We start from the raw sequence: 23,436 nt of genomic DNA, 5'->3' as shown, positions 1-23,436 counted from the left end.
CTCAGCCAATAGGGTCACGGCAGGGGGCGTGGCGGGAGGTTTGAAACTCAGCTTCGGGAGTCGAAGCTCCAGCTGCTGTGCACCAAAGGTGGAGTTGGGGCCCGGTAAGTGATTTGAATAAATTCGTGAATAAGTTAGAGGGCCCCGCAGGCCCGGAGTGAGCCGCCGTGTCAGCTGCACCAGTCGTTGTTCCCACAGAGGCGACCAGGAGGTTCCTTAGCTGGGATCTGGGAAGATAGGGTGGTCTGCAGTCCGAGGTCGGACATGGTCGAGCTGAGGCCTGAGACCTGAGTCACTTCTCACAGGCATCCCCTCCTCGCTCCGGGCCGGGCCCTGCCCCACCCTCTTCCTCCCGGTTGAGATGGGCTCAGCCAAGAGCATACCAGTCACTCCAGCGCGGCCTCCGCCGCACAACAAGCTTCTGTCTCGAGTGGCGGACCCGCGTTCACCTAGTGCCGGCATCGTGCGCACTCCCATCCAGGTACTCTGGGTTGGGTGAGAGTAGGTAGTGAAACTGTCCGAATTCTTTGGCCTCTGCCTAATCTGATTCTGAGAGAGACCCAACTCCCCACCTATACTTTGAGGTCTTATTTTCTACATTCCCCTGCATGTCTGAGGGCCTTGGCAATTCCTGCCTGGAACATGACCTGAGGCTTGGAGACTTGGGAGGGAAGAAGAGTAAGGGCCCAGACTTTAATAGCCTTTGGTCTTGACAGGTGGAGAGCTCTCCACAGCCACACCTAGCAGCAGAGGAACAGCTGCAGGATCCTAATCAGGCCCAGGATTCAGATCCCCGCTCTCCTACCCTTGGCATTACACGGACACCTATGAAGACCAGCAACGGAGGTAAGTGTTGGGCCCAGGGAATTCTGATGAGGCTGTCAGCTAGCATCCTTGCGTGGGGGTCAATGAAGCCATCCTCTCAGGACTCCTTCTAAAAGGGGCCTCTATCATCCTGCTGTGAACCCATCTCACTCTTTTGTCAACATTTGGCTCCCTCTCACCTTGAGTTTCCTCTTCTCAATTCCTTACCCACTAGGGCATAAATCCTAGGTCTTCTATATTTTGTTCTTCTTTGCTGAACATTGTATCAGAGGGTCACTATCCCACTTCACTTCTCCCCTCTAGAACTCGCATCCCCACTGGAGAAACAGCTGAGTGAAGTATTTGAGACCGAAGCCCCCAAATCAAATCTTCCCCCAGAGTCTGCTCTGCCCCTAGAGGCACTTTCATCTTCTGAGTTGGACTTGCCTCTGGGTACCCAGTTTTCCCTTGAGGACCAGATGCCACATGGGAGCCAGACTGAGCTCCCCTCAAAGCAGGTGTCTTCTGAGGAAGAAACAGGACAGCCCTCAGAAACCCTTATGGCCAGCCAGGGCTCAGACAAGCCCATGAGAGACCCCGAGACGCCCAGATCTTCAGGTACAGAATCTAAGGGCAAGATATAAAGAAGAGAAATTGGGATGATGTTCTGGGATAAAGTCCATAGATAGTTTAGGAGAATAAACTGTAAGCCCCTAATTTTAGCTCCTTGCTTTAACTCTTTACCCACCCTAGGTTCTAAGTGCAATAGACGGAAACCAAAAGGCAAGGTACTAGGGAGATCTCCCCTCACCATCCTGCAGGATGACAACTCCCCTGGGACTCTGACACCACGACAGGTAAAGGGAGAGGGTGAGGGCTATTCCTAGGAAGTCCAGCGTAGAGTGTGTGAGATCCTTTTACTCTATCTTCCCTCTCCTGAACAACCTCTCTCCCTCTCTCCCAAACTTGCATACTGCCTTTTGTAGGGTAAGAGGCCTTCTCCTCTGAGTGAAAATGTTAGAGAACTAAAAGAAGGAGCCATTCTGGGAACTGGACGACTTCTGAGAACTGGAGGACAAGCGTGGGAGCAAGGCCAAGACTGTGACAAGGAAAATCAACACTTTGCCTTGGTAGAGAACTAGGCCATGCATGGCCCCAGGCCTGGGTTCACTAGGGGTCTAGTGATATTCCAAGTTCTCTCATCCCTTCTTTCCCTGGGAGACTGGAAATGCTCATTTTCTTCAACTCCTCCTAAACTACCAACTCTGGAACTGAGAGCTTTCTTAGGCTTTCTTTGTGTTATGTGTTTCTTGTATATTAAAGGAAGTGATTTTAAATGATGTTGTTAACTGTTTGTTTCATGTAGAAAGGCAGCCTGGGGAGCGTCGTTTCCTGGCCTGAGTGCGCCCGCACTGACATCTCCAAATCTCTTTAACCCACCTCCCTTAAGTCCTGGTATTCCCTAGGGCTCTGTCCTTGTCTCTTTCCTCTCACTCTTCCTAGGTGTTCACTTCTAGGGGTCAGCTACTACTTACCTATATTCTAGTAACTTCCACGTCTCTCTCTCTAACCCTGACTTTTACCTAACTGCTCCATAGGCACTTCAAAGTCAGTTTGTCTAAAGTTGAATTTGTGGTCTTCTCCCCAAAGGCTATTTCTCTTCCCCTCTTTTTTATCCCTATAAATAACAGTATTTATTACCCAAATCTTGGCCATCATTTTTTAAAATTGATTTTAGAGCCCAGCCAGTGTGGTTCAGTGGTTGAGCATCAACCCATGCACTAAGAGGTTGCCGGTTCGATTCCCGGTCAGGGTACATGCCCAGGTTGTGGGCCCAATCCCCAGTGGGGGGCATGCAGGAGGCAGCCAATCGATGTTCTCTTCGATGTTTCTGTCTCCCTTCTTCTTTCTCACGAACATCAATAAGGAAAAAAAAACCTTTCTTTTAATAAAAATAAAATAAAATTGATTTTAGAGAGGATGGAAGAGAGAAAAACAATGACCAGTTGTCCCCCTCACGTGCCCCCACAGGACCTGGGATCAAACCAGCAATCTAGGTACATACCCTGACTGAGAATCATATCCGCCACCTTTTGGTGTAGGGGACGATGCTCAAACCAACTGATCCACATCAGCCAGGACTTGGCCATCATTTTGAATCCTTCCCCTTAATATCCCATATCCTAGCATTTGGTCACTCACAGTGATTCTTTATCTTCAATCTCTTTCCTATCCTTCCCTTGTATCCTCTGTCCTATTGCTCTTGCATTTCTTGCCACCTGCTTCATATCTGTTGCCTTCATTCCATCCTGTCTCCCCTCCCTCCATTTCATCAACCTACACCACTGCTAGGGCCATCTTTCTGAAAAGCATAGCTGATCACATTACTACTCTGCTCAAAGCTCTTCAATGGTTCCCCATTGGCCCTACGATAAAGTCTAGACTAGCCTGACATTCAAGGCCTTTTTTTTTTTTTAATTCTCACCCAAGGATATTTTCCATTGAGTTTTAGATTGAGTGGAAGGGAGAGAAGGGGGAGGAGAGAGAAAAATTGATGTGATAGAGATACATTGATTGGTTGCTTCCTGCACGACCCTGCAACCCAGTATGTGCCCTTGACCAGGAATCGAACCCATGATCCTTCAGTCCACGGACCGACACTAACTGCTGAGCCATACCGGCCAGGATTCAAGGCCTTTTATAATCTGATTCCTTCTCAACATAATCCTCCTGTACAAACACACATGTACTGTAGGCAGTCTGGTGAACTGCTGTGCACACGCTCCCAAGCCACCTGGTGAATGCCTTCTCTCCTAACCCAGCTCAGGCCTTCCCCACGAGACTTGGGTTTCTGCCTCCACCCTACTTTCTGCCACAAGCTGTCTGGTACCCAACCTTTATCACTTGCACATGTAATACTTAAGTAGGGACTGAATCTTTTTGGAACAGAAGTAGAGTGGAAGCCAAACATCACACATATACCAGGGTGCTATACTTTATTGCAGGTGCTTTGGAGAGCAAAAAAGACGGTAGAAAAAAGAGAAAGCATGAAGGAGAAGGGGGCCAGGACCCTGGTGGTGCCAGAGCCATAGTCACGAGGCCGAGCACCCTGTGCCACACAGGTCTGGATGAAGGTAGTAGCTCTGGAGGAGGAATCCTAGGGCCTGGAGCCTCATACCGAAAGCCTAATGGGCTACCAAAGGTTGGGGAGGGTCCGTTGTCCTTGCTCATTAAAGGAGAAACTGTCAGGACCATGGAGTGGGGAGGCCCTGGGAGGAGATGGGGTAGTTCTCTGCCCATCCCTGATGCTGCCTCCCAAAGGCACACTCCCTGTGTTCCCCACTGTCCTCAAAAGAGAGCGCTTAGTGGGAATGGCACCTGGGGTATAGAAGAGAAAGCCTTAAAGGAACCTTAAAGAAATTGGGCAGCTGAATGTCTTCATGGCCTTTTACCTCCCCTCCTCCAGCCTCCTCAGTTCCAGATTTTGAGGAAGCTGTCCCAGGAACCAGTGGCCACCGCCATCCCATCAGCTGTAACCCCCAGGCAGCTGACCCTGTTGTCGTGGCCAGAGAGGATTCCTGAGGAGAGGGGAGAGGAGTCAGCATATCTCCGCGTGCTGATTTGACAGTGTGTATGCATGCACAGGAATCCTAGGTTAGGTAGGCTGGGTTCTGACTTCAGCCCCCCTGATGGAGACTAGAAGACTGAAAGAGGATTAGCCCTAAGCAGTGGGGTTTCTCTTGAGGCCAGTCTCTCTGTCGAGAACCTGGGGTGGGCGAGGGGTGGAGAGGGATGGCAAAAGGTTGGAAGTGTTCCTGTGCTATGAGAAAAGCAAGGGGCATCTTGATGGGCTCTGGAAAATGGGGGAAGTAACCCTTTTGTGATGTTTCTTTGTTTCCAAATGAAGAGACTGAGTCCCAGAGAGAAGTGACTTGCCCAAGAGCATTCAGAATGTAAGTCACAAAATTAGGGTTTGGATCCAGACTCTCTGGCCAGTGTTCTTTTCTTTCTTTCTTTTTTTAAATATGTTTTTATTAATTTTTTTTTTTTAGAGAGAGATAGAAACATTGATGTGAGTGAGAAACATCAATCAGCTGCCTCCTGCACACCCACGCCCCCCCCCCCCCCAATCAGTCACCAAGCCCACAATCTGGACATGTGCCCTGACTGGGTATCGAACCAAGATCTCTCAGTCCCTGGGACGATGCTCAATCCACTGAGCCACACCAACTGGGCCGGCCAACATTATTTTCATTCAGCATCTTACCTTTCCCAAAAGAAGAAGCCACCCTATCTGACTCAACTGCAGACCAGGCTGGTCCTATAAGCCCATAGTTTGGAGTCAGGGCCCTCAGGTCATTCTAAATCTTGATTCTGCTCATTCCCTGAGATGGCCCTTTCTTTCAGCGGATGCCCCTGAAACCCAGACCTGACTGGATATTCAAGGTCCTCAGGTCTGGGGCAGGCACTTCTGGCACTGGCCCTTACCAACACGCTCGCCCTTCATGGAGTCCCAGACATTGCAGTTGAAGTCGTCATAGCCTGCGAAGAGCAGGCGGCCACTGAGGGAGAAGGCCACGGATGTGATGCCGCAGATGATGCTCTCATGGGTGTAGGCGGTCAGCTCCTGATCTGCCCGCAGGTCAAACAGGCGGCAGGAGGCATCGTCTGAGCCTGTGCAGATGGCCTCTCCACTTGGGAAGAACTGAGGGCACAGGTAGCAATGGGGTCAGGACTCAAACCTGGGCAGCTGCTGCCTCTCCTGCCTTCTCCCTGGCTCCTGCCCTGGTGGCTCCAAGGCAAGCTGCTTCCCTTAGCCTCCCTGCCTGTCCCTTCCCTGCCTGTGGTGAAAAAGGCCACAGCATCACTCTTCTTGCGTGCTGGTGGCTCTCCTATACTCTTCACTTTGCTCCTCCTGACAGCACTACAGACCAGCATTGTTCCCAGGAGGCTGAGGGAGCGCCTGCAGCTTGCCCAAGGTCACATGGCTGGAAAGGCGGAGGTTGTGTCTGACTCCACTACAGTCGGCTGGATCAGAGTGTAGGAGCAAGGCCAAGAACAAATGCATAACCTGAATCTCATCATGAGGAAATGTCAGATCAACTCAAACAGGGAACGTCTACAGAAAATTGGTTTGTACTGTACTCTAAAAATGTCAGTGTCATGAAAGACAAAGGTAGAAAAACAGTTCCAGTTTAAAGGAAACTAAGATGTGGCAAGAAAATACATGTTCCTGGCAGGAAAAAATAAACACTGCTATTACGATTTTGAGATAATGGGTGTGATGTGAATATAGACTGTAGACTATGTTATTGTTAAATTTCCTGACTTTAAGAATTATACTGTGGCTATGTAAGAGAATGGCCTGTGTTTAGGAAATACACACTGAAGTATTTAAGGGGTAAAGAGACATGATGTCTGCAACTTATTCTCAAAAAATTCAGGAAGAAACAACTAAGTGTATATCTACATTTAGGTATATGTGTTTGTCTAGCTAGCTATCAATCATCCATCCGTCCCTCTATTCCTCCATCCCTACCTCTACAGAGTAGAATTATAAAACAAAGGTGGTAAAATGTTAACAGTGAAGATGGGTGAAGGTTAGGTGGGAGCTCTTTTTGTTACTCTCACAACTTTTCTGTAAGGTGAAATTATTTCAAAGTGGAAAGTTAAAAAGACAAGGAAGGGTAGGAAGCTCTGGCAGGGGTGAAGGATGTGTGTGCTGGGGGTGGTGAGGTGGTCCCAGGAGGTGGAGCACAGAGGGGGCTTACACAGATAGCGTTGATGTCTGACTCATGGCCAGTGAACGTCTGCCGGCAAGTCCCCTCCCGCACGTCCCAGAGCTTGGCGCTGGCATCACAGGCGCCCGAAATGAAGAGTTTGAAGTCGGGAGACACAGACAGGCTCATGCAGTCCCCTGTGTGTCCCATAAACACAGTCTTCTGCTGCCCAGTCTCGATATCCCACAGAGCACTGCCGGGAGGAGGGGAGGCTGTCACAGAGAAAGGTCAGGACAGAACTGCCTCACCAGCCCAGCACCCTCAGTGTTCAGTCCTTACCACGTGGTGTCCCCTGAACTGGTCACAATGTTGTTGTCGTCCAGAAAGCGGCAGCAGGAGAGATAACCTGGGGGTGATTGGGACAGTGCCCTGGCTGCAGAGCCACAAAGAGCCAGCGGGGGGCTTCCCTGGACACCTTCGGATGGGATGGGGCCAGAGGACAGGAAGAGAGGGTATCTCACCTGTATGAGCAGAGAGTTCCCTGCTGACCTTGACATTCCCCTCACGGGATTTGAGGCTGTAGATGGAGCACATGTTGTCCAGCCCCCCACATGCCACAAAGTTCCCTGATGGGGCATAGGCACAGGTCATGACCCAGGAGGAGCGCAGAGGAATGGCATGTACCTGCAGGAGGTCAAGGTGAGCAGAGGCAGGACCTGGGCTGAGTTTCCAGGTGGAGAGGGCAGAGAAAGATAGGCATAATGTCCCCAAGGAAGGACAGGGTGACGGAGGAGCTGGAGGCAAGGCTGGTACCTTATTGGTGGTATAGGTGTCCCACACGATCAGCTTTCCGTCTTGCGAAGCACTTACTAGCAACCTGGGGGGAGGGCATCCTATGTCACCCGAGCCTCTCCTTCCTGCCTCCCCTTCCCTCTGGGCACCTCTCAAGCCTTACTTGGAGTCAGTGGCCCAGTGCATGGCATAAATCTTGGCCAGGTGCCCCCTTAATGTCCGCCTCGTCCGCATCTGGACTCGTCCCACGACTTCTAGGCCAGACACAAGCTGCAGAAAAAGGAGCATTAGAAATCAGGGTGAGCAGGATACATGCCCAGATGTCAGTGTCACAGCCACTAATTTGTACACATTTCTGTTTTGTGCCAGGCTCTGGGTCAGGCCCCCAGCCTTGGAGAAATAAGTCCCTGCCATGGAGTGGCTTAGGCTGATGTGAGAGACAGCCAATGGCATGTGGTTAAGTGTTTAACAATTTCCTCTCCAGTGTGGGGTGGGGAAGGATGAGGGAAGGTGAGAGGGTGATTTCTATCCTGTAATTCTCCCACCTTGACCAACTTCAAGTTGCTAATGTGAAGTCACTGAACACACACTTACGAAGATAGGCACACATTCTACCATTCCAAACCACTAGGAGCCTGCCTGCACACACCACTGCAGGACAGCCAACTCTTTAATTGGGTATGCAGAGTATCACCATGACCTTGAACTGCACCTCCTGAAATTTGTAGTTCTATGTCCCTTAAACTCTATCCAGCTTCTAGACTTAGTCTGGGGCTCCAGAGCCAATAGACTTGACTTGCCATTTACCTGCTTTGTTGTCTTGATCAAGTTACTTAACCTCTCTCAGCCCTCAGCCAATTTCCTCATCTACAATATGTTTATAGCACCTACCTTATGGGGTTGTCATGAAAATTGAATTATGTATTTAAGCAAGTTAGCCCAGTGTCTGGCTCATGGTAAGTGTTCAGTAAATGCTTACTCTTATTAAGGTATTTAATCCTGTCTAAGTGCATCCAACTCCAGAAAGCACCATTCTCTTATATATCACTAAGAAAGAAAAGATGCTGCCAATTTTCATTGTAAGTTGTCTAGTGTTGGATGCATCTTGATATCAGAAACGTCAAAATGTGAAAAAGTGTGCATCTTAGAATTGATACAGTACAGTATTAGACAACTAGTAACTGGAGTCTATGAGGGTTTGTGATTTACAAAGTACTTCATCCTCACCACCCTGCAATGTAAGCGGGCGAAATCGTTTTTGTTTTATGGAAGACCATAAAGACAGCATCTTGTCCTTGGCCTCTGCTGCGGTCCCTGGCCCAGAGCACATCTCACTGAATGTTTGTTGATTAAACTAATTAATGTATTCCTCATTCCAAGGACATACTGTGCTAAAGCGTGGGCTGGTCAGGGGCTCCCATCCCCTCTCCTCCCCTCAGGCTCTGCCTCAGGGGGACAGGAGTCTCACCTCTGCCAGAGTAGTGTCAGTACAGGCTTTCCTGGAATCCTGGGGGTAGGGGGAAGCAGACATCAGAGGAGGGAAGGGTAGAGTGGGAGGTGAGGGTTACAAGGGGCTCTGAGGTAGGTAGGCTTGTGGCTCTGTGGTTTGGGGACGTCTCAAATATGAGATCCAGAAAGTTTCTGGTCACTTCCAGGCCAGGGGTCTCTAAGGTGTCACTCAAGAGTGAATCCAGCCTCCTTCCCACCAGGCCACATTCCCTCATGTCCCCATTTCCATGTTTTCTGGGGTCCCCAGTGGGAAGGTTCTGGGGTTACTGCAATCTGCTTCTTGAGCTGTTCAGCTTCCTGCCGTAGCTGCTCCATCTCCCCCATGGCTGACAGGTTGAGAAGTAGCTCGGGCTCCTGCCAGAAACATGGGGTAGTATAAGGGGTCCCCACCAGGCCATGTTTCTGTCCCTCACACCCCACACCAGACTCCTAATGAGGGCTGGAGCCCACTCCAAGAAACAGGGGAGTGGGGGACCCCATATCACCTCCCCCACTAGGTCCTCCAAGTCTGGAGCTCTTTGCAGCCAGCCCCAGCCCTGCCTGAGCCCTCCCTGCAGCCCCCAGTCCCAGAGAGCACAGCCAGGCCAGCTCCCTCTTACTTGGGCTCTGACTGGACCTCTCCCAGGTTTCCAGCTCCGGTTCCCAGGCGCCTCCTCACTCCTTCAGCTGTGATGCCAGCCTGTCACCTGCCCCAGCTATGCTGCCAGAGGAGCTGGCCTGGCCTGGCCCCACTCTGGGGAGGGGGTGTGGGCATTGACAGGGAAGGGTAGGGCCAACAACGAAGAACAACAGACGTCAGTCAGGCGAGTGTAATCAGTTGGCAGGGTGGGGGAAGAGGACAGGGAGAGGTATGTGGCCTCCAGAGCCTTGGGCCTAGCCTGGGGGAAGGGGGAGGAGCAGAGTGCTGGGCTATAGAGGAGCAGCCCCCACAACAAGCTCTGGAGGGAGGAGGGGTGGAAGGGGTGCTTCCCTGATCTCTCTCTGCAGGCAGAGAGAAGAGCATCAGGCCCCATGGGATTAGAGCAAAGCTGTAAGGATTAAAGGTTGAGGTTTGGGAGGGTGCAAAGGAGCAGTAGCCACCACAAGTCCAACAGACCCCTGACCCCCCCTCCCCCTGGCCAGGCCCTAACCCCACCAATAGTGATGATCTTGGCAGTCAGGGCCTACCTAGCAACCAGTCCCAGAGCCAGAATACAAGGGTGAGAGATGGCCCTTTGTCAATACCCGAAACTGTGTTCCTTAGCTCAGATGGTGGGGGAAGAGGGTTCTGGTGACTACAGGGAGGGTGCAGGTGGAAGCTTAGAAGGGACTTATCTGGATAATCCTTCTTCCTGACAAGCCCCAACCAGCTCTCCCAGGATCTGATTCTGGGCAGTGGGGGTGGGGACAGGGGATTCAGAAAGAAGGATGGACAGGCCTGCCCCTGCTCTGGGGGCATAAAGGATTGCAAGTGGAGGGCAACCCCATCCCCTGCTCCCATCTCGGTTTGGCCCACTCCTTGCCCCTGACTCTCAAGGTCCTGCTGGGGCTGTGAAAGCAGGAGTCTTAAGGATCAGGCTGCCGTAAGTCTTGTCAAGCTCTGAGGGAAGACGGTTCTTAGAGTTGGAGGCCTAAAGAGCAGCTGTCAGGGGTTTGGATGTATTTGCATGAGGGGAGCAGGTGGCTGAGATTTCCCTGACAAATCACAGGCTTGAGTGGCCCTGCCTCTGGAAGGCCTGAAGACACCTGTCTCCTCCCAGGCCAGCCATAGCCGCTCCCACCACCAGCCACCACAGAAACTGTGATACAAATGATGGGCCCTGGGTGAGGGATCTTCATGTTCTTTATTGACAGGCTGCGAGAGGGCAGTGGGGTCATTCTCCCCTCTCATTCTCCTCTCTTGAAGCCCTCAGGTCACACCCCCTGCCATTTCTTTCCGGGGAGGCATTGTGCCTTCTCTCTGTCCTAGGGCTGGAGGTCCATCAACTGGCGCCAGGCCTGGCCCCTCAGACCTGGTAAGCTCTAGGCTGGTCTGTGCGGTATCCTCTGAGTCCAAGGCTGGACGGCCCTTGTGATCCCCAAGATGGTGAGGCACAGGGACAGAGCTCACTGTTCTGCTCCTGTCACGTGGGGGCTTCTTGTTGGTCCTGGCATCCAGGCAGCCCTTCACAAGTCAAGTGGCCACATCCCCAAGGAGCTAGCTCAGCCCCTCACAGCTCCTCTCGGACCCGAGGTGGCTTCCCAATCTTGTCCTGGACCCGCTGAAGCCTATGGCTGGGGGGTTCTGGGGAAGGGTCTCTGCTGGACATTTCTTCCTCCTCCTCGTCACCCTCCTCCTCTTCCTCTGGCTCCTGCAGCAACTCTTTGGCTTCTGTCCACTCCTGGGAGGTGGGAGGAGAGTCTGGCCCAATCGCCTGCATCCACCCTGCCCCATTGACCCTCCCTGGGTTATCTCAGCCCCTGCCCCTCACCCTCAGCCTGTCCACACTTCACACACCAGGAGAGACATTCTTCCTATTTCTGCTCCTCCTCACCTGCTCCCTGTGCTCAGGTGCCCATGTGTGCCACAGTGCCAGGGCGCAGCGCCGGCCCCGAGTCACAGCCCACACACCATGGGGATTCTCCCCCCCGGAGCTGAAGGCCACCAGGCGTCCGCAGCGAGGACGAACCTGAGCCTAGGAGATGAGTGCAGGGTCAGCTCCAGGGATGGGCCCCCAGAGAACTTGGCCCTGACTCTCAGATTAGGACAGGGCATGGGGGCACCAAAAGATCAGCTCTCTTGCCCATCACCCACTCCCTAATTCAGGGACTATCTTGGGGCAAATGGGAAATTGGCCTTCACTTGGGTAGCAAAAATGCCAGACTAAGGCTAAAGGAGTTGGAGCCAAAGGGAGAAGGGACCTCCATTAAGGGCCTCCTGTTGGTTCCCTCCCCTGTGCCCTGACTTTTCTTGCCCAGTTCAAACTGGATGTGCAGAAATGAGCACGGGACCAGACTCTGGGTACTGGGAAAAGGATCTTGGGGACAGTCTTCCATCCCAAGGAGGGCATGGATTATTGGCAGCTGGTAAAGGTAAGCAGAGAAGGAGGTAAAACAGAGCAACAGGTAATAAGAAATCACTGTCCCTCTCCTTCCCGCTGAATTTTAAATTTTTTTTCCTCACCCGAGGACATTTTTTTCCATTTTTTGTTCAGATAGAGTGGGGGGCAGAGAGAGAGAGAGAAACATCGACATGAAAGGGACACATAGAGTGGCTGCCACCGCACGACCAACCAAGGCCGTGGAAAAACTGCAACCGAGGTACGTGCCCTTAGCGGGAACCGAACCCAGGTCTCTCTGGAGCAGGCCGACGCTCTAACCGCTGAGCAAAACCGGCCAGGGCTCCACTGAATTTTAGAGAGAGTGGAAGGCAGCGAGGGAGGGAGGGAGAGAGACATCAATGTAAGAGAGACACGCCAACTGGTTGTCTCCTGCACAATCCCCGACCAGGGCTGGGGTCAAACCTGCAATCCAGGTACATGTCCTTGACCTGAATTGAACCTGAGACCCTTCAGTCTGAGGGCCAACGCTCTAACCACTGAGCCAAACTGGCCAGGGCGTCAGCCCCTACTTTCTATTTGAAATAGGGACTTGAGGTCCTGTGTTCACCCACCCTCCTTTAGGAGGTGAGGCAAACACTGAAGGCAGAGTCTGGAGTGGTCACTTTGAGAACTCCTGCAGGGCAGCATGATCAATGTCTGCTAGGAGAGCCCCTGCACACAGACAAGTGGTGGACAGAGCTGGGGAGGCCAGGAAAGAAAGGGTTAAGGTGGCCCCAGACATTTCCCTGCATTTGCCTCTGGGAACATTCTGTTTTGAATCCTGAGCCCACAGCTGGGCTCCCTGCCTCAACCCCCACCCCACAAACCTTGACAGTGAGGGCGTTGGGCTCTGTGAAGAATAGGTCCCCACCCTGGAAGTCATCATTGAGGTAGAGGAGTCCACTGGAGGAGAAAGACAGGAGACAGTGAGATCCCAACCCAGGCCCTCCTGCCTGACCCCTGGAGGGGCTGCTCACCTGTAGTCTCGATAAGTGTAGGCTGGGGGCTCCCGCCAGCACTCTCCGGTGTCAGGATCCAGGACACAATTGTCGGCATGCACTGGGTGACTCAGGTCCATGCGCTGCTCTTGCTCCCCTAGGAAGCAAAGGGGCCTGGTGAATGCCTCTGCGTCCCATGCCCATCCACCACCATCCACACCTACTCTCAAGCTCAGGGGGTCACAGCTGAGCAGAGAGGCCAGGCCCCCACCTGGGCAGGGGAGTCAGTCTTTTAGGAGTGAAGATGAACCAACATGGTTAGGGGGTGCTGAGGGTATGCAGTGCCCCGCAGGGCCCAAGGTTGGGAAGGAACAGTGGGGTCCTGGCAGTTACCTTTGATGGCAGTACGGCACACCAGGTGAGTAAAGGAGAGATGCAGGGGCCTTTCTGGGGAGAAGTAGGCCTGAGTTAAGGTCCGCACACGCTCGCTCACCTCCAGAAGCAGCTTAGCACCCTGAGTGCTCACGGTCCCAGCCCGGGCCAGCTGCAGGTAGCAGAAGGACAAGAAAGGAGAGAGGCAATGGAAGGGTGGATTTGGAGTCTCCCAGCCGCCAGCTCTGTCCATCAGCCCAGCTGCTCCTTCCACTGGCTCCCTGACAACCCCTCCTCAGTCCTGGGCAGAGAACTCAAGGACTCTCAGTCCGGGAGAGCCCCTCCACTGGAGAAGTCCAGACCCTGGCACCCAGCCTCCTGTATCCCCTCTTCTCCAGTTCTGGAGACCAGGGCATGGGTGCCTCCTCACTCACCTGTGCTGCCTTCAGCACTGTGAGCCCCTCGAAGTGTTCATGGGTGGTGTGAGGGGAGCGGCGGCCCCGATAGCCAGACCTCACTCCAGCCTCAGCTGCATCCTAAATAGGGAGAGAGCTGACTGTGAAGTCACTGTCCTTCAGCCCCAGACTTTTCCCACCTCACTGCCCATGAACTACAAGACTTTCTCTCCAATCCTCCCACTCCCTGGAAGAGGCTAGAAGCTTCCAGAGTTCTCTGGTGGCTCCTTTTCTTTTTTTAAAAATTTTTATTGTTGAATGTATTACAGATTTTCCTCATTTTTCCCCCCACTGAACCCCTCCACCCCACTCCTGCCTCCCTCCTGCCTTTTCCCACATTATTGTCTGTGTCCATTGGTTATGCATACATGCATATAAGTTCTTTGGTTCCTTCTTTCCTCCCTCCCTTCCTTCCTTCTTAATCCTCACCAGAGGACATTTTTCCATATTTTGTTTAGATAGAGGGAGAGGGAGAGAGAGAGAGAAACATCGACATGAAAGGGACACATCGAGTGGTTGCCACCCGCACGACCCAACCAGGGCCGGGGACAAACAGCAACTGAGGTACATGCCCTTAGCGGGAACCGAACCCGGCTCTCTCTGGACCACAGGCCGACACTCTAACTGCTGAGCCAAACCGGCCAGGGCCTTTGAGATTTGTCAGCCTAGCAACCAATTTGTACTTCTTAATCCCTTCATCCTTTTCACCCATTTCCCTAACCCCCTCCCATTTGGCAACCAACAAAATGTTCTCTCTATCAATGACAACGTTTCTGTTCTGCTTGTTATTTTGTTTGTAGATTCAGTTGTTGATAGCTATGTATTTACTGCCATTTTGTTTGTTCATATATTTTTTGTTTTTCTTCAAAAAGACCCTTCAACATCTCATATAATAATGGTTTGGTGGTGATGAACTCCTTTAGCTTTTCCTTACCTGGGAAACTCTTTATATGGCCATTGATTCTAAATGACAGCTTTGCCAGGATACAGTAATCTTGGTTGTAGGTTGTTGCTTTTCATCACTCTGAATATTTCTTGCCACTCCCTTCTGGCCTGCAAAGTTTCTTTTGAGAAATCAGCTGACAGCCTTATGGGAACTCCCTGTAGGTAACTAGCTGCCTTTCTCTTGCTGCTTTTAAGAGTCTCTCTTTGTCTTGAACCTTTTGCATTTTGATGATGATGTGTCTTGGTGTGGGCCTCTTGGGGTTCATCTTGTTTGGGATTCTCTGTGCTTCCTGGACTTGTATGTCTGTTTCCTTCACAAAGGTAGGGAAGTTTTCTGCCATTATTGTTTCAAATAGGTTTTTGATTTCTTGTTCTTTCTCTTCTCCTTCTGGCACCCCCAAGATGCGAATGTTGGCACGCTTGAAGTTGTCTCAGAGGCTCCTTACACTATCCTCATTTTTTTGGATTCTTTTTTCTTTTTTTGCTGTTCTGATTGGGTGTTTTTTGCTTCCTTATATTCCAAATCGATGGTTTCCTTCTTGGCTTACCTACTGTACTATTGAATCTGTGTAAATTATTCTTTATTTCAGTTAGTGACTCCTTCATTTCTGACTGTGCCTCCTTCATTTCTGACTGGTCCATTTTTATGCTCTTGAGGCCCTCACTAAGTTCACTGAGGTTCTCACTAAGTTCATTGAGCATCCTTATAAACAGTATTTTGAACTCAGCATCTGTTAGGTTGCTTATCTCCATTTCGCTTAGTTCTTTTCCTGGGGTTTTGTTCTGTTCTTTCATTTGGGACCTGTTTCTTTGTCTCCTCATTTTGGCTGCCTCCTCGTGTTTGTTTCTGTGTATTACTTAACGAGAGGTATGGGGCTAGCTGAGACCAGATGCTGCTTGTTTGAAAGAATTTAGGAAAACCTGAAGCAGGATCCAAGACAGGCCAATCCTATGGTTAAGCAACTGGAAACAGCTTGGGTGGGCCTGAAAGTTGAGTGGGGCGGGGCAGGGCCTCAGGGAATCACCAGGGTGGGGCAATCAGTCAGGTGCTGGAGTCCCAGATATAGCGGCTGTCTGCAGCCCCAGGGAAGGGCTCACCAAAGGAACAAAGGCCTCTGACAGCAGTTTTTTCCAGGGAAAGCCCCCTCTCCAGCCCTGGCTCCAGTGCCAAACAGCTCAGTTCTTCCCTGTATGTCTCTGGCGCCCCTTGAGCTGCCTCCCCTCCAAGCTTAGAGGGAGAGAGTCCGATGAGTCCATGCGCGGGCCCTTTAAGGAGCTGCCTGGGGCTCCAGCTGCCTCAGCCTCCCTGAGCCTCAGTTTCCGCTGGTTTTTTCAGCCGGAAGTTATGGGGATTCTCTTCCTGGCACTGGAACCCTGAGCGGGGCATCTGGTGTGGGACGGGGACCCCTCAGTCCTCAGGGAGGACCTTCCCAGCCGAGGTGTCCTCCTGATTTTTATCCACCACACATGGATGTGGGACCAGCCTGCCGCCTCCGCCCCTCTTACCAGTCCCGATGCAGCTGCTGCTTTACTTCCGTAGTTGTAGGACTTCCATTCAGCTTGATTTCAGGCAGTTTTGAATGATGGTTGTTCTGTAGTTTAGTTGTAACTTTGATGTGGTTGTGGGAGGACGCGATACGCGTTTACCTACCCGCCATCTTGACCGGAAGTCTCTGGTGGCTCCCTTTCGTGAGCTGCTGCCCTTCCCCAGAGAATGAATATCTTCATGTCTGTATTGTAACTCTCTGGAAAAGATCTGGAATCCCACTGGCTGAAGGGCTGGTGCATAGAACTTTGGAAATTATCCTACAGTAGGGAAAGTGCCTCTGAGAGGGTAAGGACAGCTGGAAAAGGGGTGCAGGAAGGGCTTGATCATCCCTGATGAGCCAATAATAGGGGAGTCGCTCTGGAAACAGGACTCCAACAGGAAGCTCGATAGTCAGGCCAGGTGCAGCCGAAGGTATCTCTCTCTGACCTCTTCTCACTTGATACGTTCTTGGAGAGCGTGAGAACCCTTGATGTGAAGTCCCAATTACCCAACGGCTACATGACTATCATTACCTAGGAGTTTCCTGGTATTTGGATGTCCTTTCCTGACACCTATTCTATCTGCTTTTAGAAATTCAGTTAAGGTACCATTACCTAATTATCCCATATATAAATCTCATCTCTGAGAGACCACCTTATCATCCAAGCCATCTAACCTTCTATTCTTATATTCATTCATTCATTCATTCAACAATTTTGTACTGAGCATCTACTGTGTGCCAGGCACTGTTCTAGGCTGAGGAAACAACTATGAACATAAAAGAGTCAGCTCTCATGGGGTTTATATTTCCAAATAACAAACAACCAAGATCAATTCAAATAAGTGTTATAAAGAAAATAAAGACAGGGCTACAATCTTGAACGTATCCAGGCAGGGGTTGGGAAATAGCTAATTGATGAGGTGACATCTGAATCAAAACCAAATTATATAAAGAAGCCACTTGAATATCTGAGAGAAAAATGTTCCAGGCAGCAGAAATAGCAAGTGCAAGTCCTGAGGCCAGAATGAGTTTAGTGTGATCAAGCAACAGAAAGGTCTGATATTTGCACCACCCTAGGGTCTCCCCCTTACTTTCCACTCCCATTGCATTTCTCTACACTGCCACTAGAGGAATCTATCAGTTCTACAGGATGGGGGCGACTCCAGACCCAGTGGAGGTTCTACAGGAACAAGAAAGTCAACTCCTCCTTAAATACTTTAATACTTAAATATTTTAATACTACCATCTTTGGACCTTCACCATCTCTCCTGTGATTGCACCTCTGGGTTTTTCCCTTGTAACAACTCTTAATACCATACAGCCTGATGATAATAGCGACAGCTAATTACTGAGCACTTCCTATATTTTTCTAAGATTTTTACCATGTACTAACTCACTTAATCCTCACAACAACCCTATCACAAAACCACTGTATTTAGCCCCATTTTATATGAGGAAACTAGGCGCAGAGATGTTATATTTAATACACTGCCCAAGCCCTGGCCGGTTTGGCTCAGCGGTTAAGAGTGTCGGCCTGCGGTCCTGAGAGACCGGTGTTCAGTTCCCGCTAAGGGCGCGTACCTCAGTTGCAGTTTGTCCCCGGCCCTGGTCGGTCGTGCGGGTGGCACGATGTTTCTCTCTCTCTTTCTGTTCCTCTCTCTCCCTCCCACTCTACCTGAACAAAAAAAAATGGGAAAATGTCCTCGGGTAAGGATTAAAAAAAAAAAAATACATTGCCCAAGTCACACAGGTAGTCATTGTGGGGTCTGCCCTACGCTCTTAACCCCTGCACTCCACTGCAATTCCCAGAACACCTTGGCCTACTTCCTCAAAGCCTGACTCCTCCCTTTCTCTGGTTCATCCTTAAGACTGAGCTCAAATGCCAACCTTCACTCCAAGCCTTCTATGACCTTGCATTTCTGTGCTTCTATTTGAAAAATAAAACTTACCACCTGCTTTAGTTCTGTGTCTCTCCATCTGAGTCCTTCTCTCTACAGTGAGCTCCTGGATGCAGGGTCTGTGTTCCTCTACCTCTCCCTGGAACCTAGAAGCTTCGAGTACACAGCAGGTACTCAAAGAATGTGTGTTGAAGGAACACTAGACTAGAATGCGGATTGATGCTACATAAAGTGGCAGACTCAACCTGGTGAGTATGGATCATTCAACCCAAACTAGGAGGGAAGTCAATGGATGAGAAAAGAAGCCTGTATGTCCACTGAGCCATCAGCCAAGCTAGTAATGAAACTCCAAGGAATCCTTACCCGCATACTCACACTTTCTTATGTCTTTGTGTTTTTTATTTTGTTTTGTTCTTTCTATCAACTTCTAGCAAAATTCCTTTGTAAAGAATGTCTACCCCATGCCCTCTAAGTTGAGAGAAAAAGGAACTTGTCCACAGCAGTGGGGCAGTAGCAAGCCCAGTGCACAATGGAGAATCAGAGAAGCCAGAAGAGGGGGCAGGCAGCTGTGGTTGGGGTCCCTTACTAGCCAACTGTGCCACGTACTAATAGGTCTTCTTACCTTGGCCAACTGCAGCAGCACCCCACACTCGGCTGGGGTGAGCAGACCATCCAGCACAGCTCGCTCTGACCCATTCAGCTGTCTTGCATCCTGGGTCAGGGTTACTCCCTCCAGGAGGAGGACATCTTCAGGGGAAGGGACAAAGCAAAGAGAATTGAGGGTCCTCTAAAGGCGGGCCCAGCAGTAGCCCTAGCTGGCAGGCCACAGTGGCAGCCCACAGACCCTCCAGTTTCTTGCCTCCTGCTCTCCCAGGAACTAACTTACCCTTCCAGTCAGTCAAGGGCTTCGGCTGTGGAGGCTCATGGTCCCAAGGCTGCTGCTCTTGATCCTCTCTCAGGGGTGAGAGACATGCTCAGTGGACGGACAGACCAGCCCAGATCCATTTTTCCCAGACCCAGCCTCCCAAGACCCCTTCTGTCACTTTCCCACCAGCATCTCCTACCTGAGCTTTTCTTTAAGTGACTCAGGGATGAAAGCTGCTGGAGTCCAGGGATCCTGGAACAGTCAAAAAAGTGCTGTCACCCACCAAGTCCAGCCCCGATCCCTGATATTAGACTCTGAACTGCTGGCCTGTTTGGCTCAGCGATTGGAGCATTGGCCTGTGGACCAAAGAGTCCTGGGTTCGGTTCCCGCTAGGGGCACATACCAAAAAATAAAATAAAAAATTTTTAGACTCTGAACTACCACATTAAGGTGGAGGTAGAAAAAGCCCTGGGTCAAACTCTGCAATAACAACAACAACTTACATAGTACTATTTGCCAGGAGCTATTCTAAGAACCTTCTATAGGAAGTGGGATGGAAAGAAGTGGAGTTACTCACAGGATCCTTGAAGTTGGTCCCCAGGTGCTCCATGGCATAGTAGAGCTGTCTCTTCTCCCCCAGGGATCGAAGGACAAAGCGCTGGATATCCTGAGGCAGGGTGGACAGCAGGGAGCAGGGGGTGAGACAAGGAGAAGTTATGTGGAGCAGGGAAGTTAAAGCTGAAGGAGAGAGGGCAGCCCAGGTTCTAGGGAACAGACTACATGCTCCATAAACATTTCACTGCGCCTCTCTGTTCATCCTTCCTCCCTCAGCAGCTTCAGGACATCTGGGCTCAAACTGGGGAAGAAGTCTGTGTATAGGGTGGGCACAGGCAGGGGTGATGTTAAGAGAAGAGAGATGGGCTAGCATTTGGACTCAAAAGTAGTCTGAAGTGGGGAGCAGGGCATGGAGACAAGTCAGTGCTAGATTTGGGGTTGCCTCTGGTGACTAGAGTGCTTGGGCCAGAATGGGGGTGGGACAGAGTCCAGGATACTGCTCAGGTGTATTTGTTTGATATAGGGCTATCTCACAGGGTAAGTGTGTGTGGGGGGAGGTACCTCTCTTGGTCCGAGGCCAGGTCTCGGCTCTCCCAGCTGGGCCTGGTACTGGTTCAGAGCTTCCTTGGAAGCCTCATCCTCCGGATAAAAGAGCAGGACACTCAGGACATTTTCCATAGCCTGGGACAGATTCCCCACTGGAGACAGAGCAATAGGGTGGGGTGGGGCACACAGACCCAGAATGGCTATGATCCCCAGGCAGAGGCAGCGATGACAGGTGAACAGAGGAAGAGCCAGAAAAGGTGATCTCCCAATGCCAACCAACTCTGTACCACCCCCCTTATTCCCCCAGCAGACCTGCTCCTCCACTGCTTCTTTTCAAAACATACCTGAGCTGAATGGGCAGAATTCAAAGGAGAGGAACAGAGGAGAGAATAAAGGAAGGTGAGAAGCAGCACCGGCAGAAGGAGCCCTGTGACCCATCTCCTGAGCTTTCCACAGCGGTGCCAAAGGAAAGCAAGTTAGAGTCCTCCAGAAGTGCTGGTCCCCGTGGAGCCCTGACCAACTACAGATCCAGAGACAGATGGGAGGGATGAAGAGATGGGGCTCAGGATACCATCAAAGACAAACTTGCATTTTCCTTGTTTCCAATCCATCACCCCCCAGAGCTCCCTTCCCCAACTGACCCTGAGCATGGGCCTCATGCAACCGCCTCAGCTGGCTGGGAAGGAAGTCAGGGACAGGGAAGCTGCGACCAGGCCGTGTGGCTGTATCCCCCACACAGCGCTGCCGGCACTGCAGGACCCGAATCCAGTGCCCTGCGGAGGACACATGTAAGCTATTCAGCTTGTCATGCTTCTCCTCCACGCTGTGAACCCCCACCCTCCCAGCTCCTTACCTGCAATAGCCTCGTAGAGGCCTCCCTGGCTCCCAGTGCCTTCCTCCTCTTCTTCCCTTTGATGTTCCTCAGGTCCCTCACAGCCAGCCCGGCAGCTCTCCAACTGAGCCAGGCTCTCCTGCAGAGCCTCCTCCAGCCTGGGCAGTGCCAATCCAGCCTCCTGGCGTCCCAGTAGCTCTAGGCCTGAGTCATAGGCTGCCTGTGGGAGAGGGGAGTGGTCAGTCACCTGAGATCCTGGGGGATGAGGTGCCAAACAAGATCGGAAGGTAGAAAGAAGGTGAGTGATGGTTTCATTTGAGGCATGGACTCCAGGTCCCACTTCACCTGCGCCTCGCCTCAGGATCAGAATGTTAGAACATGGGACTTTAGTGATTCTCAGGAACAAAACTAAGTCTCAGATAGGGACTCCCCATCCAGGGTCACTGTACCCAAGATTCACAGGGCCACTGTTCAGGGAAGCTTGTGTATCCTCTTAGTCAAGGGCTAGGTAAGGGACAGAGGTCCTGCTGAGGGTCTCACCCAGTGTGGGGGCGTCTCCAGGTCCCGGAAGTTCTGTGGCCGAACCCCAGACATACGTCTGTACTTAGCCATATCCTCCCGCATCTGCAGGTGCGTGGGGTTTGCTACAAAGAAGGTGTGAGCTGCGGCTGCTGCCAGGTCTAACTTCTTCAGCTGAAGCAGGAAGGAAGAGGGAGTCAGTGCCCTGTGGTGTGAGTGTCAGACCTCTGCCTCTCACCAGCCTCCCCATCCCAGACACACACCTGGGACTGCCCGGAAGGCTTGTCAGTCAGAACTGCCCACCTCCCAAGCTCCAAGCCCCTGGACACCAGTATGTTGGCACTCTCAGGAGTCTAGCAGCTAAGGAAAGGGTATCTAAGACTTTAGAGTCAGTAAGATACAGGCAGAGGGGCCTCAGTTTGGGAAACAAGGTGGAAGTGATGGCTAAGTAAGGTGTTAAGTGGGGGAGACCTGAGTGACCAGCAAAACCCGTAGGTCTCTAGGACCCAGAGGTGAGGTGTGTGACCAGCCCATTCCATGCCCCCCTCCCCCTCCAGCCACGTAGACAACAGCCACGGTTCCAGTAGCTGCGCAGTGTCCACCGTACCTCCACCGCACCTCCAGACACTCTATCTTCACGGGCTTTCAGCCAGCCCCCCCCCCCTTACTTTCCCGAAGCTCCCTCCTGCCCCTAGGAAAGGCTCATACTCACCCTCCTCCCCATACTTCCCATCTAGCGTCAGGTTTCGCTCCTACCCTCTCAGCTACATCCCTAGGAAGAGGCAGCGCTAACCCCTACGTAGGTCTCAGAAAGCCCGACCAAGATTCCAAGCCCGTTCCCTTCATCTTCGATCTACTTCCATCCCTCTTTATAACCCCCATCCCATTCCAACTTTGCTCGCACTGAGACTTCAGGGGGTACTGGATGTGCTTTTGAAAGGACCTACTCAAAAGGAGAGAGATCCTTTGCCCGCCCCCTACAGCCCCACCCGATCCCAGGATCTGACATCCCGCCCTCTCCTGGTGAGTGCAAGTAGGACAGCCACACGGGTCGATGCAGGACCCCATAATCCGCCCTGGCGGCTGGCGCACCTGGTAGTAGGCCCTCTGCAGGTAGTTGTAGGGCTCCCGGCGACGGAAGGCGTCCCGCAGCGCGCTCCCCACGCGGAGCCGCGCCGCGCCCCCGGGACCCAGCCTCCGCGCCGCGCACTGGTTCAGGCACTCCGCGCGGCTCAACGCGGCGCGGAGCAACAGCCGCTCCCAGGCCCTGGGCGGCGGGCCGGGCTGGGATTTAGGCCCCGGGGCGTCGGGGAGCGCAGCCCCCGGCTCGGCCGCACAGCGGGCTCCGCAGTCGCGCCGCGCACGGCCCAGCTCCGCGTGGCTACGTAGCGCCTCCCGCAGCAGCGCCACAGCCGGTGCCCAGGCCCCAGCCGAGTAGGCGCGTAGCCCATCGGCGTAGAGCAAGTCGGGGGACTGGGGGGGCGCCCCGGGGGACAGCGTGGCCAGGCCGGGGGGCTCGGGGGACCCCGGAGGAGGCAGCAGGAGCAGGAGCAATCGTAGGAGCCGGAGCATGGTGCCAGAGCCTCCGGTGGCTGCTGAAGGAAAATGCAGAGCGGAGGAGAGAGAGGAAAGGGGGCCGGGAGAGGGAGGGGATAGGAAGGAGAGATAGAGAAGAGGGAGGAGTGGAAGGGAGAAGGAATGAATGAGCCGAGCCAAAGGGAGCCGATGGGACCAAGATCCACTCCTGGGAGAGGGTAACGTGAGAGAGAGAGAGGTCAGAGGGAGCCTGGCAGAAAGTGGAGAGAGGGGGCGCTGGCCCAGCAGCTCAGTTGGTTAGAGCATAGACCTGATACTCCAAGATAGGGCGTTCGATTGGGGTCAGGGCACATACAACAAACAACCAATGAGTGCACGAATAAGTGGAACAACAGGTCGATGTTTCTCTCTCTTCCTTTCTCTCTAAAATCAATCAATAAAAAACATTTATTTATTTATGGTTCAGAAAGCCGTTTTTAAGACGAGTTGGGCCCTGGCCAGTTTGGCTCAGCGGTTAGAGCATGGGACTGTGGTCCAGAGAGACCCGGGTTCAGTTCCTGCT

At 52.1% G+C, this 23,436-nt stretch overlaps 3 protein-coding genes across 3 annotated transcripts; 1 reads left to right on the top strand and 2 right to left on the bottom strand.

Moving 5' to 3' along the window:
* The first annotated feature begins 40 nt into the window (after positions 1 to 40).
* CDCA3 (cell division cycle associated 3) lies at positions 41 to 3,912 on the top strand. Its single transcript, XM_036252656.1, has 7 exons — positions 41 to 104; positions 306 to 481; positions 717 to 846; positions 1,129 to 1,422; positions 1,558 to 1,661; positions 1,791 to 1,934; positions 3,810 to 3,912. Exons 2-7 carry the CDS (start codon positions 362 to 364, stop codon positions 3,894 to 3,896), a joined length of 879 nt encoding a protein of 292 aa, XP_036108549.1. The 5' UTR covers positions 41 to 104; positions 306 to 361; the 3' UTR covers positions 3,897 to 3,912.
* Positions 3,784 to 9,662, bottom strand: GNB3 (G protein subunit beta 3). Its single transcript, XM_036252655.1, has 10 exons — positions 9,425 to 9,662; positions 9,093 to 9,179; positions 8,785 to 8,823; positions 7,480 to 7,586; positions 7,338 to 7,401; positions 7,046 to 7,208; positions 6,864 to 6,930; positions 6,576 to 6,777; positions 5,293 to 5,509; positions 3,784 to 4,382 (listed from the first exon to the last, which is right to left on the bottom strand). Exons 2-10 carry the CDS (start codon positions 9,147 to 9,149, stop codon positions 4,276 to 4,278), a joined length of 1,023 nt encoding a protein of 340 aa, XP_036108548.1. The 5' UTR covers positions 9,150 to 9,179; positions 9,425 to 9,662; the 3' UTR covers positions 3,784 to 4,275.
* A 967-nt stretch (positions 9,663 to 10,629) lies between these two features.
* Positions 10,630 to 22,941, bottom strand: P3H3 (prolyl 3-hydroxylase 3). The gene is made up of 15 exons (XM_036251776.1): positions 22,431 to 22,941; positions 21,360 to 21,512; positions 20,841 to 21,039; positions 20,629 to 20,760; positions 20,003 to 20,139; positions 19,464 to 19,553; positions 19,086 to 19,138; positions 18,908 to 18,975; positions 18,644 to 18,768; positions 13,629 to 13,730; positions 13,216 to 13,366; positions 12,862 to 12,979; positions 12,712 to 12,787; positions 11,339 to 11,479; positions 10,630 to 11,185 (listed from the first exon to the last, which is right to left on the bottom strand). The coding sequence occupies exons 1-15, from the start codon at positions 22,908 to 22,910 to the stop codon at positions 11,015 to 11,017; spliced, it is 2,196 nt and encodes a 731-aa protein (XP_036107669.1). The 5' UTR covers positions 22,911 to 22,941; the 3' UTR covers positions 10,630 to 11,014.
* Between the last annotated feature and the right edge of the window lie 495 nt (positions 22,942 to 23,436).

The sequence above is a fragment of the Molossus molossus genome, unplaced genomic scaffold, assembly GCF_014108415.1.
Source record: "Molossus molossus isolate mMolMol1 unplaced genomic scaffold, mMolMol1.p scaffold_m16_p_10, whole genome shotgun sequence".
Lineage (NCBI taxonomy): Eukaryota > Metazoa > Chordata > Mammalia > Chiroptera > Molossidae > Molossus > Molossus molossus.
Note: the sequence above shows the minus strand (reverse complement) of the source record. Positions and strands in the feature narration are given on the sequence as shown.

Bases quoted from the DNA above. Each gene is read 5' to 3' on its own strand.
- CDCA3 (XM_036252656.1), top strand. From the start codon at position 362: ATGGGCTCAGCCAAGAGCATACCAGTCACTCCAGCGCGGCCTCCGCCG. The intron at 847-1,128 runs GTAAGTGTTGGG...TCTCCCCTCTAG, and splicing joins TATGAAGACCAGCAACGGAG to AACTCGCATCCCCACTGGAG. The intron at 1,935-3,809 runs GTAGAGAACTAG...ACTTTATTGCAG, and splicing joins AAAATCAACACTTTGCCTTG to GTGCTTTGGAGAGCAAAAAA.
- GNB3 (XM_036252655.1), bottom strand. From the start codon at position 9,149: ATGGGGGAGATGGAGCAGCTACGGCAGGAAGCTGAACAGCTCAAGAAG. The intron at 6,931-7,045 runs GTGAGATACCCT...AATCACCCCCAG, and splicing joins GGAACTCTCTGCTCATACAG to GTTATCTCTCCTGCTGCCGC. The intron at 5,510-6,575 runs GTAAGCCCCCTC...CTGTGCCCTCAG, and splicing joins CAGACATCAACGCTATCTGT to TTCTTCCCAAGTGGAGAGGC.
- P3H3 (XM_036251776.1), bottom strand. From the start codon at position 22,910: ATGCTCCGGCTCCTACGATTGCTCCTGCTCCTGCTGCCTCCTCCGGGG. The intron at 20,761-20,840 runs GTAAGGAGCTGG...TGTCCTCCGCAG, and splicing joins CCTCTACGAGGCTATTGCAG to GGCACTGGATTCGGGTCCTG. The intron at 18,769-18,907 runs GTAAGTTAGTTC...CTTCCCCTGAAG, and splicing joins GCCCTTGACTGACTGGAAGG to ATGTCCTCCTCCTGGAGGGA.